The sequence below is a fragment of the Cebidichthys violaceus genome, unplaced genomic scaffold, assembly GCF_023349555.1.
Source record: "Cebidichthys violaceus isolate CVI_PGR_0920_01 unplaced genomic scaffold, fCebVio1.0.p SCAF_30, whole genome shotgun sequence".
Taxonomy (NCBI): Eukaryota; Metazoa; Chordata; class Actinopteri; order Perciformes; family Stichaeidae; genus Cebidichthys; species Cebidichthys violaceus.
Window position 1 is genome coordinate 2,688,180 of NW_027176484.1, and position 19,141 is coordinate 2,707,320.

Sequence of the window (19,141 nt, forward strand, 5' to 3'; positions counted from 1 at the left end):
AAATAAAAAGGGTGCATTTGCAAATTGTCTTCAGTTTTGAAGAAGGTAAAACATTTCATTTGTACAACTTAATGTTCTTCTTTCTTTGCATGTTCATGTCCCATGTGGGATAACATCTGGGATTTTTCTTTATGTTATTAGTATAGGGACAAACATAGGCAAATTGTGTGTATGATGCTTTATGACAGAATATTTTTAAAAAATCAATAAGATCTGCAAAATGACCAGGTTTATAACAAGACTTCACGTGTGGTGGATGATTAATAGTGATTATTACACACGTGGCATCCCTCCCCCATGGCGTGTATTCCGTGTAAACCTTTAAAGCGCCACATTAAAGCCATGTAAACTTAAGTTAACTAAACAACCAAACTTCGACAACAAAACCCCACCCAGTCTTATAAGGGCGTCCTCATTGGCCCGCGTGTCTGTAAATCCGTTCCCTCTTTATTTGGCGCGCGCCATTGGTCGGCGGTGACGACAATCCCGAGACGTGCTCCCGCCCACCGAGCGGATCAAGTTTGAATGAACAACAGCAGTCTGTCCTGGAGGTGGTAGTTGCATTTTGCAGTAATTATTTGAAAAAGTGTGCATCGTATCGAGGGGGGCGCGCCGATCGAGGATGGACATGAAGAAAAGAATCCACCTGGAGTTGCGGAACCGCACTCCGTCAGATGTAAGTCGGCTTCACGTCTCAATGGTGATGTTTTTTGTTACTCTCAAAGATAATGGAGAATCTTTCGTGTGATGCCTTGGCGTGGAGGAGAGGAGAGGAGAGGAGGAGATACAAAGTTTCTTTTGCAAGTTTAAAAAAAAAAAGATGACGGAGACGTCGGGTCACATTGTCGAACGTGTTTACAGTCGGCGGCTGCTGCAGGAACTTTTGTTGCACGTCTCTGATGTGCAGCTTTGACAAATGCACCGCGGCTCTTTTCATGCCAGCGGTATAAACAAGGCAAAGCGGTACGAGGAGCCATATTTGTAACTTTTGATCTACGAACGAGCCCCCTTTTTAAACCCCCCCGGTGCTCTTGTAATGTACTCGCTGTTTGACGATGCTTTGACTAGGGGGGCGCTTTTACTCAAAACATTTAAAGCCGTGCACTTGATGCGGAGACTCAAAGTCATGACATTACCAACGATGCGTAAAGATCAGAGCCTCGACTTGTCGCCTTACAGCTTGCATCCTATACCCTTCATATATGTCCTCGACCCGTCCGGTTGGAGTGGCTTTTTATTTCTGCAGAAAAGTGCATTCAAACGTTGACCGTCTCACACCGGTGGAGCCTTGCAGAAAACCCCCCACGCAGACTACAACCGGAGCCACCGCGCGCACAGATGGCCGAAAGAAAAGCGGTGTCAGCGTGGACCGTTACGCGCCACCAAGGCCGGGGCGAGAACACGGGGGGAGGGAAGAGATGACACGCAAACGAAAAAGCATCGTTTGGGTGTTTCATTCAGCCGTTTACATCGAGACTCTTTGTGCGGGGGGGAGGGGAGGGTTTCAGCAGCCATAATGAAAACAAACCGTCGAGCCGCGTTGTTGCTCTAGTTTTCCAGAACTAGGACAAGCCGCCATTTTACCGTGAAACAAAGGCAATCCGAAACACGCCGAATGTCCCGTTTCATTCGACACAAGCGCACACACACGACGAAAAGTTCTTCATACCTCCTCATTTACAGAAGTCTACACGCGCCACTCAATCCAATCGGCAACTGTTTTAGCGCGAGCGACAATGTAACGTTTTGCCTGGCAGCTTTCTAATGTGCTTCCGCGGCCCCTCCTACTCACAAATGACCCTGTGCACGACTCGTAGGTCTGATTCTGCCTCCGACTTGTTTTGACTAACCGCTCTGAACCAGTCTCACTCACACACACACACACACACACACACACACACACACACACACACACACACACACGCGCGCGTACATACACATCTCTTATTACGGTTTAACTCTGTGACCAGTAAATAATTCAAATAAATAAACGCCTACTAAACTGTCGCTTGATGTCTGTTGCAACTGGACATATTTACGTAATGGCCGGAGAGCCAATGCATCGCGATAACTAGAGCGTTGACATGTTTTCGACGGATTATTGATGGACCGTATGTTTTTATTGTTATTATAGTTCCGGTCGTCAGTGCTGATTGGCGGAGTCACGTTCCAAGCCGCGGTGAAATATCAAATATCAGATAACAGCACATCTGTGACCGCATTTCAGTCTAATCAAATATCAATGCGCCCGGTGAATAGTCAACACTCTTAAAGCCCACTGTCGTATGTGATGTATTTATCAGGGCTGTGTTGATGGACGAACTGTTTATCTGTTTAACTGTCGGGGCGAATTTTAATGGTCATTATTAAATAACTGACTGATTGAAATACTCGAGTAATGTACAAGTACCTCAGAATTGTACTTAAGTGCAGTACTTGGGTAAATGTTGCCTACTTAATTACTTTCAAGCACTGGTAGAAAAATAGATCTTTTACTTCACCAAAAACAGCAGTACAACACAATATAAATACTTCACAATTGTGCTTCAAGTCCTGCTTTAAAAGTTCAAGTATTTATCAGCTAAATTTACTTTAAGTATCATAAATCAAGATACTCAAGCATCAGAATGTTATAGTATAATGTATAATATATTACCAACATTATATACTGCTGATCTGTTGTGTATATATATGTATGAATGGATCATTATATTTGAAAAATAAAATAAAAACTGCAAAGTAAATAGTAAATATAGTGGTCACGTAGTGAAGTAAAAAGTACAATATCTCCCTCTGAGTGGAGTTTAAAGTGACAAAACATGGTATTACTTAGTAAAGTATAAGTACTAAATAACGTACTGTGCACTGGCAACAAGCCACTTTGACTGCAGATAAGGTTTTATGGTTGAAGTAGTGTGAACCATCCTGTGATAGCTTTCTCCTTAAATACACATTTTATTAAACGTTTTAAATTAAGAGGTCTAGTCAGGAAATGTCTTCCCAAAAGCTGAAACACAATCAGTTTAGAGTGGCACATACTACTCAACATTTTTACAGTGTATTTATTTCATAGTCGTTATTGTCCAAAGCGACTTACAAGTAAAGTCACATTCAACTTCAGTCGGAATAAGAGCTACAGGTCATCAACATTCTAAGTGCGTCCCTCCCAAATATAATAAAACAAAACTATTATCAAAAGAGTTTCAACCTTGAAATAGCTTAAACTTAATGTTCAATTTCTGAACACATACTTGTCATATTTTATGCACTTTGTATTTGTATTTTGAAATGTAAGAACTGCTGACAGGATGCCTTTGTTTGTTTGTGCAGGTCAAAGAACTTGTTCTAGACAACTGTCGCTCAAATGAAGGGAAGATCGAGGGTCTAACGGACGAATTTGAGGAGCTGGAATTCCTCAGCACAATCAATGTCGGACTCACGACGGTCGCCCACCTGCCCAGGCTAAATAAACTCAAAAAGGTGGGTGTTGCTCTGCGCAAAACCAGTCCGTGACTTACAGCTTCAAGGTTTTGCATATTCTGATTGTTTGATTGGCCAACAGCTTGAACTCAGCGATAACAGGATCTCAGGGGGGCTGGAAGTTCTGGCAGCGAAATGCCCCAAACTCACACATCTCAACCTCAGTGGCAACAAGATTAAAGACCTCAGCACAATAGAACCATTGGTAAGTGGGACCCAAAAGTACTTAGGCGAGGGGACACAGTATACAAAGGCAGCTGGCTGATATTCTTCATCAAACTTGATTCTTCGTTTGACAGAAAGAATTGGCGACCCTGAAAAGCTTAGATCTGTTCAACTGTGAGGTGACGAACCTGAACGAGTACAGAGACAACGTCTTCAAGCTCCTACCCCAGCTCACGTACCTGGACGGATACGACAAAGACGACAAAGAGGCGCCAGACTCTGACGCCGAGGTCTACGCAGAGGGCTTGGAAGATGACGAGGACGATGAAGACGGTGAGTTTTGAGGCTTTGCGTACCCGCCGCGTGTTCTATCTCGCGTCTCTTGGAAGTTGCTAATGTTGGTGGTTTTTACCAATATGTAGACGAGGAGGAGGATGATGAGGATGCAGCCCCAGGAGACGAGGAGGAGGAAGAGGGAGAGGACGACGAAGAGGAGAATGAAGAAGAGGAAGATGAGGACCTCAGTGGAGAGGTGAGAACAAATGCCATTTACACTTTGAAGTGCTCAGTCTGAAATAATGACATTAACTTTGTCTTGTCTGTTTTTCAAAAAGGAGGAAGAGGAGGAAGACCTGAATGACAAGGAGGTTGAAGACGAGGATGATGACGGTGAGTAAAATGGTGGCTGACATTTAAACTCAGCTGTCTCCCAATTCCATACTAGTGTATATCACATAAATTATGTACTTAGTGTAATAGTATTCATTTTATTTTTGGGAAACAAAATTATGTTTTCTACCTTCTGGGTTACTCTCCAAACAACAAAAATATTCAATTAATTTCTTTGCGCATAAAGCATCTGCAAATCCAATTCAAAATGATAAATCTAATACCGTATGCTGCTTACTTCCAATGTTGCTAGCTAGCTTTTGTTGGTGCCATGATTTTCACAAAACCAGCTCAGGAAATTTGCATCACAGTAGATTAAACTCTGGTCAGGAAGGATTTCCTCTTCCTTATTGAGAAAAAACATTTTGTATTGGATTTGTATTGTGCAACGAAATAGGGACCCACTGGTGAAACCATTGCTCCATAGCGCTACTAGTGGTCAAAAACTTCAGAATCCCATTGACTATTCAACTGAAGTGTTTTCACCACCGTTCACTGGTAGTTGTCATTTTTTCCAGCTGCGGGAAGCTCCTCCGTTCTCTTTGCTGCATTGCATTGTGGGTAGAATAGAGAGCTGACAGAAGATTCATTCATTTTGCCTCACTCAGCTGATTCAGAAAACCTTTATTGTCCACCACAAAGAAATGTAAATTTGACTTGTAACGTGAAAATTGCATACAGTTTGAGCCGGCGTTGCTTTTCGTTGCGACGAGAGAACCTGAACGTTTGTGTCCTTTTTTTAAAAATCCAACTGTTGTTTTCTAGAAGACGAGCGAGGCCAGAAGAGAAAAAGGGAGCTGGATGAAGAAGGGGAGGAGGATGAAGACGATTGAGAGTCCTCTGGAAGCTAAGTTGTGAACTGTTTTAAACTTGTATCTCCCTGTCACTTCCCAACAGCCCCAAGTATTTTACCCCCAGTTTCATATTGCAGTAGGAGTGGTTTTTGTTATTGGCCAGTCAGGTAGACGGGGTTGTCTGGGGAAATAAGTTAAATTTATGTACCTTTTGATGCTCCCATGTTCCAGTCTTTACTGTCCACTTTTAACTGCTTTGTGGACACCAATTTTGTAATCTCAAATAATAGCAAAGATAAACCTTTTTAAGAAATGTTTTTTCTTTTCTCACCGTTTTGTGTAAGACCAGTTTCTGATGACGTATGTATTTTAAAGGAGCCCCCTTCAAAAGAAAAAAAACGAAATGAAACAAAAAAAAGAGTGCATGTCTAATACATTTTAAAGTCAACTACTGGATTTCATGTATGGCTGTCCTCTCCTCGTCTTAAACTTATTTTTGCATTATTATTTTTTTTAATGTAAGTTATGTATTTGTAGTGTCACCAGTATGCCAATACTCTGCTGTCCTGGTGTGAAACTTCTGTCTGAACATGCACAGTGTGACCCCTCACCGGGCATATTTTTAAATCATAGCAAAAAAAAATGTCTGCCCTTGTCAAAGCTGCTCCTCCTCCTCCTTAAACCCTCAGCTTTGATAGTTCGGAAATTACGTGTTCTTGTAAATAATGACCAAATCTATTTTTTTGTATTCTCTTTGATGACGGCAGACATTGAACAGACAACTGAGGTGAAACTATGAATTGTAATAAGATATTAAATATGTATGCTGCTTTATCTAAACTACGCAGTGTGAAATTTCTTGGAATTTGAACATAACTTTGTATGCATAATCTTTCCATAAAGAGAAATGTTCAACATCGGAACTCATTATCGCTTTTTTTTTTTTTTTTCCACGTTCCTTTCTGTGACACACGGGTGGCAATGTTTGTGGTGGTAGTGTAGAGAAGTACTTGATATACATAAATGGAGGTTACAACCGCAGCTTATGTGCATTGAAAATGTATTGTTTCAAAGACTCTGGAAACGGTCAGTTATTTGGACTTTGTTTTCACTATTATATACGTACTGGTCAAATTGGCCTACCTCAGTGATTTTTCACACTATGTTAAATCCACTGTCATCAACCAAATTGTTTCTTTTTCCCTCCCATTCACATCAATAAATCCCTTTTATATATGTTTTGAAGTTTGTGATCCTTGTACAACACAGTCAAAGTCAAATGGTGATTCAGGATTCCAGTTGTAAGGTATTGTTGATGGAAAACTCATCTAGGATGCGTTTTCTGCAGAGTGAGACCTGGTACTTTAAGCCTTGTTCAAAATAGAGTAAAAGTACTACCAAGACCAAATTTAAGCTGGGGTTTACTTGCTTCCTATAAAGTTGATTAGTGCCCAACAAATTGGGAGGAACTGCCATGGTACTACTGTCTAAGCCAAAATTCATCCAACAACTGTACAAAGAGGGTTTCAGTCATTTTAAAAACCTGTTATCCGTCTGTCCTGTTATCCTACATTCACAAAGAGTTACCAGCTGCGTGGTTGGTTTTCATTCCACAGTACACCTACATGAGAAGCCCTGACATAACTCCAGCCCAACTGTAGCTGATCCATCTCTGGTAGATCCGTTTCCCACTGTCTACTTTCACTGTAGCCTTTAAACTTCTCCTGCAAGAAACATACGCATTTACCATTGTTGTCAGTGGCTTCAAGTCAACATTTAAAGGGTTCTGTTTCTTAACGGAAGCCATAAAGCGTTGTCCCCGCCTCAACTACTCACTTTCAAATTCCATTCTTGCTACTCATGCTGCAGATTCATCTTTTCCTTTTCTTAGTCCATCGAGAGCAGAATCAGTAATGTGACTGGGCCTGGATTAAAAGAATAGTTTTTGGTAGCAGAGTGCCTGGCTGTCATAATAGATCCAATCTCATGTGAAGCCAGTAACCACAAGGGAAAAACTGTTGAATGGTGAAACGGAGTGATTTAAGCTGCAGTATAGACTAAGACTGTTGGTGGTACAAGTAGAGGAGGAGAGGCAGATGACCTGGAGACTCTAGATCAAAATTACACATCTACAGTTAAACACATCTCACTAATAGTGACACTTAGTTTTAAATGTAAAAGGACGGTTATTATTACAGTTTTCTGCACTGTTAGGAAAAGGCAAGATTATATTTGTATACCTTATCTGCAGTTATGTTGTCGGAGTCAAAAGAACTAATACCGTCAAAGGTACAGTTTCACACAAATCTTGCATCTTTTCAATCGGAAAAACATTCAGCAAAAAATCTATCAAGCATCACAATCATAACTTGCGCAGCCACACCATACAAAAACAATGGGATTAAAAGATTTACATATTAGCTAAAAAAAGGTAACATGACAAATAAATAGAAGTCAATATACATTACGCTCCTCCGTCCTCAAAATGAGCCCTAAAATCCAATAACAGCCTGCAAAGCTTCCCTTGAGACTATATTCCAGTTACATAAGTGGATCAGTTTCTCCCCCGCTGCTTTCCCAATATTTAAATAAACAATAAAATACTGAAAGTGAATGAACTCTCCATTCTCCTTAGGAGGAAAGGCTGCACTCGGGTAGCTATGTCAGTATTGTGAAGTCAAATTATAACCAGCAACATCTGTAGGTGAGAACAGAAGCTACGGGATAAGCTGCTCTGTGGAAAAACATGATCCATGTCTGCACAAAGCTCGTCTCGTCTGTCAGGTTCAAAAGTATTTCACGCGGCAGCCATTTTGAAATGACGTTGCAGCTCGCTGCAGCAGGGTCTAAGGCCTTGAGGAAGGAAAACAGGAGCCAGTGACGGTCTTTTTGTCCTCAGCAAAAGAACTAAAAGGAGGATTAGATGGCAGTTTGGTCATTACAGGAGTGTAGGGGCTGTTTTTGAATGCAGACTAAGGTATTTCCACGTGAATGATAGGGTAGGCACAGTGAGACAAACTCTCAGGAGGTCTGGCAGAAACTAGATCAAGAGTAAGTTGTAAAACTAGATGATACCTAAATGGATTTTAACTCTTTCCTAGCATCGATTTCATGTTTAATGAATCCATAAACGCTTCCTTGTCTCCATTACTCATATTTGTCATTATTACAATATTCCAGTAATTGCACCAGTTAAGACATTATCCACCACTTATCATATTGTGTGCACTATGCAGGGCAGCAGGAATGAAGTAATGATATATCAAAAAAGAGGCATAGGAGGGCTCAGAAGCTTGTTGGAGGTCAGAAATTGGAGGCAAAGGAAGCGGCTTTGCCAGTCCAGGAGGCTGAGAGGTCAGACGTTGTTGGGGCTAACGTTCTTCAGGTTGTTGAGCTCCAGCTCCAGCTGGCGTATTCGCACGTCCTTGGTGGTCAGCTCCTCCTTTAGCCGCCGCAATTCATCCTGCTGCCGGAAGAACATCCGCAGGAGCTGCGTAAAGAAAAACAAGAGCTTGTGCATGTAAAAAAATATGCACTTTAACATTCAAGCACGGAAAGCTACCGTTAATACAGGACATTTGGAGAATGTACAGTCGCTTCTTCACCCATTCAATCAACTACATCGACCCGATCAATCGATCCCTTTCAGTGCAGCTCACATGATCCTCATTTGTCTTTTTGTCAATTGAATTTGGATCCCCATAAACTGTAATAGCTCCTCTTTGTTGGGTCAATAGGTGAAAACAGTCCAAGAAACAGGACATGATATATATAGCATGGACCACGCCCGTTAATAAGCAGTGCAATCAATGCTGTCAATAACACAGCCGCTATTGCTACCGTTATCTGCGCTGGGAGATTATGATATCGGTCGTGTGTGTGTGTGTGTGTGTGTGTGTGTGTGTGTGTGCCTGAGTGCGTTTGTGTGCATCTCTGTCTGTCCACGGCTAATCTCGCATACTGCTGCACCAAACGGCTTAATATCTGCAGCCTGCGCAGAGCCGGTGCCGACATCGGCCTGGATTACAATGAAAGCGCATGTTTTGTGTGAGCTGTGCGAGTAAAATTCAATCAAACATTAAAGCAGCGGTCGTTGCAGACACACCTGGCGGAGATGTGCACTCTACTGAGTCTCTAGTTCAGTTTGCTTCTCTGTTCATAGTTGTAAATGCTCTGATTCCTCCCTTGCAACTGTATTCTAAACCTAGTTTTATTAAATACTTTTATAATAGAGGAACAACAGGGTTGAGTAATGACAGTTGCGTAAAGTGATTAGCTGTTCACACACCTCGTTCTCTGTCCTGGGTGGAACGTTCTCCAGCAGGTCGATCCCGTTCACTACCATACTCTTCTTTTCCTTCACTGGGGCCTTAAACACTAACTGGTGTGGTCGCTGGTAACCCTCCTTCAGGGACATTAGGACCGGGTCTGTTAGCAAAAAGTGAGCAAAAAGATGTGAAAATCCACCTTCTAGAAACAGTCACCTCCTGGATTAAATGCTCAAATAGCGATGCTTTAATTTAAAGACACCATGAAATCCAAATCAAAGCCCAGTTCAAGCTGCATGATTTTGATAAAAAGGAAATATCTGTGGGAGTTTTCCCCATATTGGTAAAAAATACAAGCCATATGTTCAGTGAGAGCATGTGAAGAGTTGGCAATGAAAAACAAAACAAAAAGAAAGACAGTAATTGAAAGTGTCAGTATTTCATCGCCAGCCTTTACTGTAGCTTTGTTTCTTTAAGTTCCCTTTAAGTTTCACATCTCTGAACTGAGTAGTCCACTCTGCGTTGGAGGTTTCAGTTTTGTTTTCCTGGTGTTGTGTCAATATGTGACTGCATTTGTGTGCTGGACAGCCACTGGCTTTCAAATTTAAATCTAGTTTGCCCGGGGTATGCATGAATTTCAGATTTTAGAGATGTGCATTGACATCTCCCCCTTCAGTGGAGGGAAAACTTGCACCACAGTGACACACTTTGCACGGACACAAGTCAGTTTGGTCATGGTCAGACATTTTAGGAGACGTAAATATCAGAAAAATACATGTTTTGAGTGGAGGGTATCTTTAAATATTTGTAATACCTAAGAAATGACTTCCAGCACACCTGTGGTGGCCACAGCCCCACAAGGAAAGTTACCTGGCTGCTGAGTTCCCCTTCCTGGTCTGACAAAAGATGGGGCTGAGAGTGGAGCCTGGTTTTATGCAAGAGGCCAAGGACCAAAACCGAGAGCTCTGACAGCATGGGGGGGATCTGGGCAGTTTTGTGTTACCTTGTGGTTCTTGTCTTTGTTGTCCTCCCCTGTGTGCTTTCGTTGGTTTCCCTCAGTTTCATTCAGGAGGTTTATTGTTAATTAACGTCTTGTTTTGCTAACCTTATTCTTTAATAGAGTTATGTTTTTTGACCTCTTTTATAGGGGCCCTATAACTTTGTTTACTAAGTTATTGTTATTGGATGATTTTTGGGAAAATAAACCCACTTTTTGAATTTAAAGCCTGTTTCCTTGGTCCACGACAACATCACATCACCACATGCAGGATGATATGCCGGTATTAGATTAAGATCTTTGCCTGACATTGGTTTATATTTGGCAAAAAGAGGAGAGGAGAGTCAAACCAACCCAGTGTGTCTCTGACGTGTTGTTTACCTCTATTAATGCCGCTCAGCCATTCACTCGCTGACAGCGCAGGTTCTGTCCCTGCTGTCATGGGGTAGATGTCCTCCTGGTATGTGTCCGACTGTAAACCAGGAAACACCGCAGATGTTCTTATTTTACTCATTTGGAATCTGTTTTAAGATTTCTTTGTCTCAAAGCAGCTCTGATGAAGGTCCTTTAGACCGAAAGCTAAAAATAAAGTGTTCTATGCAGAGATTTAAGTCTGCGGGTATCTGTTCTACCAGTTTGAGCTTTTTGATTCTTCCAGCACCTTATGTAAGATGAAGCCGGGTGAAGCGGTGGTTATCCTGCATTTGTCTCGAAGCATAAAATGTAACCTCTCTGCATGCCTCAGAGAGGTTTGACACGTACTGGATTCTTCCTTCTGTTTTGGTCTCAAGTCAAACCAGTAAAGATCCATGTGCGTTCAGATGAATTACATCTGTCCCTGTTAGCTCTCAACTCTGTATTTCTGCACATTACATGACTGTATGTCAAAGTGTTGCCATGAAAAGGTTGATTACAATCAGACCAAAACCTACATTATAGCTCTTTCACCCATCATGTGCTGGATAAATGTGACATATTGCAGGAATGATTACTAATGAGAGAACAGAGGAGAATCGGTTCATTCCATTAATTCCTTCCCACTCACCCTTCTTGGGACAATCATCGAAATGGGCTCGATCAAACCCTTCAGAGTGACGAGCTTGTAGAAGCGGTACACCTCACAGGCTCCCACATCCAGCCCGTGCTTCGGCATCACACCTGCAGACAGGAACAAGAAGCGCGTGGTTCATGCAACCGCTTTGACAACATGACGTACTTTCCCAGAATTCACGGCCAATTGAAGTCACATCAACATGAGAAAAATAGCGGGAGAGATCATATTACTGGTGAACAAATGACTTACCGAGGCCTTTCTGTGGGGCCGGGGACCGGAACTCCGTCAGGTACTGGAAGTACGGCTTCTCTGTGGTGATCTCAAAGTAACGGATGTTGCCGTCCCCCTGCCGAGGCACCAGAATGTGTCTATTACACCACAGTTCAAAGAGGTAGCTTGAGTTTCAACCAAGCCACATTTTTTTTTACATTTGGTTTGTTAATGCTTTAAGTACGGCCTAATCGGATTTGGTGCTATGCAACGATTACCAGAATTTAAAATCCTTGAAGTTACTTAACACTAGAGCACTAAAAATGAATGTCTTTGAGCAACCATCTTACCAGTTCAGACATAATTCATTCATTGTGGGGCATTTCTCATCTGCACAAAATCCACATTCTATACAGCTGGAACGCACTAAATAAACATTTTGACGTCATGCATAGTGTGGATGGTGAGTTACTGTGTGATTCCGAATACAGCCTTTGACCTGTTTGTTTAATTCATTTATGAGGCATTTCCTCTGTATTTTGTGATAATGGGATGCTATATTGGCCACATTTTTAATTATTTATTCTGTTAATTAAGTATGTATGCTCTTGTTACTAAATAAAAGGCATTGTTAACATTTGTAGTTTATTACTTTGTTTGGTATTTGCCACATAAGATTTGCACTGATTGCCTTTATCCTGTTACCTTGTCAGGTAAATTCATAATAATTCAATGTGCTGAACAGTTTTGTTCATTTGATAAACTTCAGCGTGGAAAAGTACGCCAACGTGTCAGAGTTCAGTGTGGATAAGAAAGTGATAAATCTGAGAAATATTACAGTCCTGAAAAATAGAATCCTTGTGACCCAGTAAGGATCAGCGCTGACCTTGCCTGCCAGGTACAACATGTGTGTGTCGGCATCATAGAAGGGAAACAACAGTCCTGAGAGGCCGTCGATGTCCTCCTCCACAATGGGCATGGACAAATCCTCCTGAGAAGAACAACACGCACACTGGGAATTAATCACACACACACACACACGCACACACACACTAGCTCCACCCACTCTGGCATTACTTGCGCGCAGCCATATGGAGGTATTGTCTGACCTGATCCCAGAGAGCGATCTGCCGGGTGTTCCAGCGTGAAACCCCTGTGGTGAGCAGTCGCTTCATGTCGCCCAGGAACACCACTCGGTTCACACGGTGGTTCTTGCAACTGGCTTGCTGGTGGAGCAGCACACAAAGACAGAGCATTAATGATACGTGCAAGGTTCTCTTATATATTACCAGTATTTATTCTTGGGACTATCATATTGTTGTGACAATGCAAAGAAAGGATAAAAAAATACATTTTTAAGATTATTTCGATTTAGAAGATTTAGAACACCCAAGGGGCATTGGCTCTATAATGGGGGACCCTTCAATAATTTAATGGCATGAATTAAGATATGAATGTCTCCATGCAGTTTTTATGTTTAAATACAACAGCTAACAACTTGCTTTGTTTGGAGTCTTCTCGAAAGTAAATCTGTATTTCAGGTGCAGAACACTTTCATGATTTGTTGTTGTTTTATTTAACATTTCTTTAAGTAACCTACAGTCTATAGATAAGAAATTAATTTGACCAAAAGTTTGGCTTTAAAAATGAAAGTTGTGATCTCATGCAGCTGCAATTTCTGCAATGACCTTTAATGGCTCAAGACCTGCTAAAGAACCAAAGAGACTGCTGTATATGTCCATATATGACACCTGAACATTACACAATATGTGGTTGTTAAACATCAAATCCCAAAACCATCAGCATCAATCTGCTGCTATAACAGCCACTCTTCTGGTTTCAGGCTCTCCACAATGATTTCGCAACCTGGCTGCAGAGATTTGCTCCCATTCAGCCACACGAGCATTAGTGAGGTCGGGTGCTGATGTTCGGCGATGAGGCCTGGCTCTCTGTCGGCGATCCAGTTCATCCCAAAATGTGTGATGGGATCGAGGTCAGGGTTCTGTGCAGGCCGGTCAGGTTTTTCCACACTAAACGGGGGATTTCATTCTCTTTATGGACCTCACTTTGTGAGTGGAGGAATTGTCATGTTGAAACAGCGCCTCCCCCAAACTTTTACCCTGTTGTGTAAAATATCACAGTGTGCTGTAGCAACACATTTTACCTTCATTTGAACTAACAAACCATGGAAAACAGCTCCAGACCAAAAGTAAACAAAAGTACACATACTTTGATGATGAACTTGTCATCTACTATTATGTGGACACTATATTGTTAAAATAATGTGGTAAATAAGAGGTTCAGCAGAGGTGAATCATGTCACCATTATTATTTGATACAGTATAGAGGCCAGACAATTTAAATGATCATTATATAAACAGTTGTTTCTTTAAATTCATGTGCACAATACACTCCCGCTGACCTGAAGGACGGCCCCGGAGCGCGGCTCAATGACGCGCAGCTTCTTGTCTTTGCAGCTGGTGGCCAGCAGGCTGCCGTCTGTGTTGAAGGACATGCTGAGGATGACGTCCGTGTGGCAGTCGATCATTTTCACCGGCTCTCCGATCTCCAGGTTCCAGATGAGGATCTGAGGGAGGGATTGTTTGGGTGCAGCGGTTAGATGGCCGCGAGGCTTGATTCAGTGACGTGATTATGTCGTGAGCTTTTTGAATGGAATTTGACTTTTGTTTTTTGTGTGCTGTTCTCCAAACATCAAGTGAAAAAAGAGCCTAAATTTTATTTGGAAAGCACTAATTTAGTAAAGTAGGCCACTTGAGGGGAAGTTGATACACAGAGCTTCAACAAATGATACATTTCCATTATCGATTAATCTGTATGTTAGTGTTTTGGTCGATCTATTAATCGTTCAGTCTATAAAATGACAGAAAATAGCGAAAATGCCCACCACAATTTGTAAGAACCGAAGGCATCATCTTTAGAATTCATGTTGTATCTGACTAAAACCCAGAATATTCAATAGTCAATGATATAGAATGAAGAAATTGATCAGGTCCTCACAATAGAACCATCAAATAATGCCTTTAAAATGTATCAACTCATAAAAAATATTGCAAAACATGACAAAGAAACTCCTGAAATGAGCTAAATGATACACAAAATCAATATCTAACAGTATTTGAGTATCTAAGAGGGAGTATTTCAAGGCAAATCACTGAGCTGTCAGTGTTTCTTTGTGTCGATTTGAGCTCGTTCTGTTTGCTGTTACTGATGCGGTATACCTTGTAGTCGTAGCCAGCGCTGAAGAGGATGCCGCTGCTGGTGGGGTGCCACTCGATCACACCCACCCGTCTGCTGTGGCCGTACAGCTCCAGCACCGCCTCCGTCATGTTGCGTCTCAGACCGCCCTCTGGGATCTCCCAAACTCGCACCTGCCACGTTCACATGAACACAGTGAATATAAAGGAAATACAAGGCGCCTCATCATAAAGAGCACACACACACACACGCATGTATAGAAGACGTCAAAAGGTACAATGCTTTTGTCATGAAGGCCTCTTCATCTTGTATTCAATGTGAGCTCTAATCTACAATCAGCATGACACAGCTAGAGAGCCCTCTGATCAAAAATAGCACACGGTATCAATGCAGCCCATTGCATTAGGATTAGACTGGATTATGGCTAGAGGCTCTGTGTTGGACCAGAGGAGATTATGCTTCAACAAGTGAAAGTACTACACAGGACACAGTGCTACTGTGGCTTCACTATGCTCGGTAGAGCAATGTAACAGGCGCACAGGTTGTTAGTATGTGACATGTAACGTCTGAGATTAAGAGAATGCGGTCGGTTACCGAACCGCTGGTGGATTTGTGCTTTGCTCAAGAGCATCTCGCATCCGTCATTTGCCATTTTCAGGCCACTGGCTCACAACAGCAATAACAACCAGAGCAGCTGCCAGACGAAATCCACTCACAAGCTTGTGTCCAGCATTAACGCTCTGACTCAGAGGGGTCATAATAACGAGATGACCTCTTTGTCAACCTCAGCATCTCGCAAACTCACGATTTAACAGATACAGTATGCTTTTTTTTTCACATCTTCTTACAGCATCATCACCCTCTATAATCACCCTGAGCATATACCTGTTTGGTAAACAGCATTCAAAATGAAAGAAAGTGGGTCACTTACCGAGGTGTCCTCCGAGCAGGACGCTATGATGTTCTCAAAGAAGGGATTCCACTTGATGTCCAGTACATTGCCTTGGTGGCCACACACTTTTGGGTAATGAGAGTCCAGACGACCAGACTGAAACAGAGCGACAGAAGTTATACGTTATGTTACATTTGCTGTACTTTTTCCTGTTTTGGACTGGGAGCCACACCATAAATATGAAAATAATATTAGTGAGAATTAAATGGAGTAAAAAAGATTAGATGTATGCATGTTGTTTTTGCACATAAAAGTGCATAAAAGACACCCTGTATACTGCCTCTGTGGTAACACAGAAGAGTGAAAATGATGCAAAACAATAGCAGCAAAGAAAAGAAAATATCTCTTCCAAGACTTAATAAGCAGTGATAAAAAATTATAAGAATAAATAATTTATTAAATCATTTGTTCCTGGACACAAATAATGAATTCATCTATTCAGAACAATACTGAACAATATTCTTTTCTTTTTGAACGTGGACATGAAAGACCAACATGATGTAATAAAAGTTCAATCGCATCAGTGAGACGACTTGATAAAAAAACAAAACAGACCTGCTTATTGTACAGGGACATCTGAGCCACTTCAGTGTTATTGCAATAACCCGTAGAGCCCACAGAGGGGCAGTGGCTCATAACAACAGACGACAGAAAGCTCTTAATGTCGGTCATGTTGTCATGAATGTTTTATGTCAATTAAATCCACTGACCTCTTTTTTTATTTCCTCAGAGATTTGTTTCGGAGCGTCGGGTCATGAAATCCCGCATGTTTAAATGAACTGTCCTCACTGAACCCTGAAGATTCACTCCAGATGCTTTATCAAGCCTCACAAACTCTACGATGAAATAATTCAATATAATATAGATCCATAAGAAAATGCTATTAGCAGCATCTTTGCACCTTAATCCTTAAAGAGAAAAATGCATTTTCTAACTGCGCCTTTGTGCTCCTCCCCCAAACTAAAAACAATACATTTCACTTTATAACAGCAGGAGGAAAAATGGTGAAATACAATCACACATCCTTACTGTGTACAAGGGCTTTGGGTGAAAATTAGCTAATCAGCTAGTGTTTACCCATATTAATCAATATAAATATTGCTACTGACAAATAGCTAGCATATTGTCATCAATATAATCTCAGCAACATACATAACCGATACATTACTTATCAACATATACACTAAAAAAAGCAGATCAATAGATACTTTTTGGATGTCAAAAAAAACTAAAAAGCAGCGAGCGGGAAGTCTGCTCACAGAAAAATGTTTGCCAAAGATACTGAAGTCTTCACTAACAAGACCAGGAACACAAGCCAAAACCAATAGTGACCAACGTCTGCCAACAGTGAAGAGGGACATCAGTTTAGGAGACGGTGTGACGGAGCGAGACAGAATGATTCATAATCAGAAGCAACTCGAGTTAGCATTGAAGGCTCTCCTACATGTACAGATGTAGAGATTTCAGGAAAGTAAGAACAAATGTAAAAACAAAATGACACGCCAGGATTGATGCCAAGTTTTGACCACGCATTATCTTTTTTTTTTATTTAGAAATCTTACAGTGACCGGGCGGTTTTAACATGGCCTCAAAACCATTAATAACATGCGATCATAAGAGACTCCTTATTAAGGTGGAGCTAATTATCTGCAAAGAAATAATGTCTGTTGGGAACCTTATGGGTTCAGAGGGTTCATGAGGTATTATGAGTCAGAAATAATCATGATATAAATGACAGACAGCTATCTCTCCTCTACCACAAAGAATACAAATAAGAGAATCTGAATGGAAATAGTGGTTGCTAACGTTTATCTGGATGACTCTACACCAGGCCTCATCGTCTTTCTGCAGCTCATTCATCAGGCGAACACAGATGTGCAGGCCCGCTGCGACAGAAGCACCACAGCCTGTTTGCTACCAACGCTTGTTGATCCGTAATTCCCAGTAAATCCGCGTTAACGAGGCGGTTCAACGGCTACAGTAGCGGTACATCTTCTTCTAACAGCAGCATTCTATGACTCCTCCGGCTATAAGATGCAATAATATGAACAAATGAATTACAGAACAGGAGGGAATTAACAACTAATGAGGATTCAATAATACAAGTTGAAAATTAGCAATTGGGTCTTTTCTATTCTGCTGTCATTGTCGGTTTCTTTCTAATGAATTCACTGTTCCCTGAGAAAAGAACATGCTGAGTCATGCTTATTCAGTTTATCACATGATAATGGTCCAATGCGTGCTGATGCAGCTTTCATACTGTGTGCACCAGCAGCACGGTCTGCAGTGTTGTCGTTGGATCACTGCTTAGAGTTGTTTATAATCAATAACATCCTGGTTCATGACTATAAGCAAACTGCACAATATGTTGGAAATATCCTTTTTTATAAATGCTGTTAAAACATGTACACAGGAAATCACTCTACATAGATGCCTTAAGAATAGGCATACAGGAGATTACAGGCCTGCAGGTGAACCAGCAGTTAAAATAAGCTGCAGTAGGTTAATTAAAGTGTTTAATATTAGCTGGCAGCAGCTAATGATTATTTTCTTTGTTGATTCATCTTCTGATAATTTCCTCGAAAACTTGATTGGTCGTTAGGACTATAAAATGTCAGAAAAAACTGAAAAATAATCGTCATAATATCATCAAGAGCAAGGTGATGTCTACATATTTCTATTTTATTTTTTTTCGATCAGCAGTTTAAATCCTAAAGATATTTATTCTGCTGTCACATCAGACAAGGAAATGCAGGAAATCCTCATGTTTGAGAAGCTGGAACCAAAAATGATTTTGGCATTTTTTGCTGGAAAAATGACTTGAATGATTATCAAAAAATGTGCAGATTACTTTTCTGTCAACTATCAACTACATAATCGAGACCTTGATTCATACAACTCTCATACACAGTAAAAGTCTCGGTGATAGTATAACAGCAGTAGTAATGGCAGCAGTGAAGTAGAAAGGCACCACACCCACAGAGCTCTCAGTCTTTGTCTGAGGTGATGAAAAGGTGTTTGTGACCTTATGTGTCGATTTCTGGGCTGGGGTGTGTGTGTGTGTGTGTGTGTGTGTGTGTGTGTGCCAGGTGGTGCCAGCGGTAGTCCTTCCACTTTCTACTTGAATTGTCTGGGGGGGGGGGCAGCCATATGGCCGTCTCGCCGGCTGTCAGCGTGATATGTCAGTCGTTCTCACACCTTGCTATTAGCCAAACCCTCCCCAGATTAGTTTGTATTTTTAATGGGTGAGCTCATTTTGAACAGGGGCTCATCTTTTCACCCTTAGTCTCATATACATGAACACAGACTGCCTCTGATGTCGCCAGCTATTGATTT

At 41.4% G+C, this 19,141-nt stretch overlaps 2 protein-coding genes across 5 annotated transcripts in view; one reads left to right on the top strand and one right to left on the bottom strand.

Annotated features, from left to right (window-relative positions):
* The first annotated feature begins 515 nt into the window (after window positions 1-515).
* Window positions 516-6,344, top strand: anp32a (acidic (leucine-rich) nuclear phosphoprotein 32 family, member A). 2 transcript variants are annotated; one of them, XM_068724388.1, is made up of 7 exons: window positions 516-676; window positions 3,331-3,480; window positions 3,563-3,685; window positions 3,780-3,978; window positions 4,068-4,213; window positions 4,260-4,314; window positions 5,080-6,344. In XM_068724388.1, the coding sequence occupies exons 1-7, from the start codon at window positions 623-625 to the stop codon at window positions 5,145-5,147; spliced, it is 795 nt and encodes a 264-aa protein (XP_068580489.1). In that variant the 5' UTR covers window positions 516-622; the 3' UTR covers window positions 5,148-6,344. The 2 variants fall into 2 exon arrangements, with proteins under 2 accessions (XP_068580489.1, XP_068580488.1); XM_068724387.1 differs by having other exon boundaries at window positions 4,068-4,177.
* Window positions 6,332-19,141, bottom strand: part of coro2ba (coronin, actin binding protein, 2Ba) — a 44,498-nt gene continuing 31,688 nt past the window's right edge. For all 3 annotated transcript variants that reach the window (XM_068724385.1, XM_068724386.1, XM_068724384.1), the window contains exons 3-12: window positions 15,785-15,901; window positions 14,877-15,026; window positions 14,060-14,224; window positions 12,747-12,863; window positions 12,524-12,628; window positions 11,677-11,773; window positions 11,419-11,531; window positions 10,755-10,845; window positions 9,397-9,536; window positions 6,332-8,598 (exon numbers count right to left, since the gene is read on the bottom strand). In XM_068724385.1, coding sequence (XP_068580486.1) covers window positions 8,464-8,598; window positions 9,397-9,536; window positions 10,755-10,845; window positions 11,419-11,531; window positions 11,677-11,773; window positions 12,524-12,628; window positions 12,747-12,863; window positions 14,060-14,224; window positions 14,877-15,026; window positions 15,785-15,901 — 1,230 coding nt within the window. In that variant the 3' untranslated portion in view covers window positions 6,332-8,463. The remainder of the gene's footprint in view (window positions 8,599-9,396; window positions 9,537-10,754; window positions 10,846-11,418; window positions 11,532-11,676; window positions 11,774-12,523; window positions 12,629-12,746; window positions 12,864-14,059; window positions 14,225-14,876; window positions 15,027-15,784; window positions 15,902-19,141) is intronic.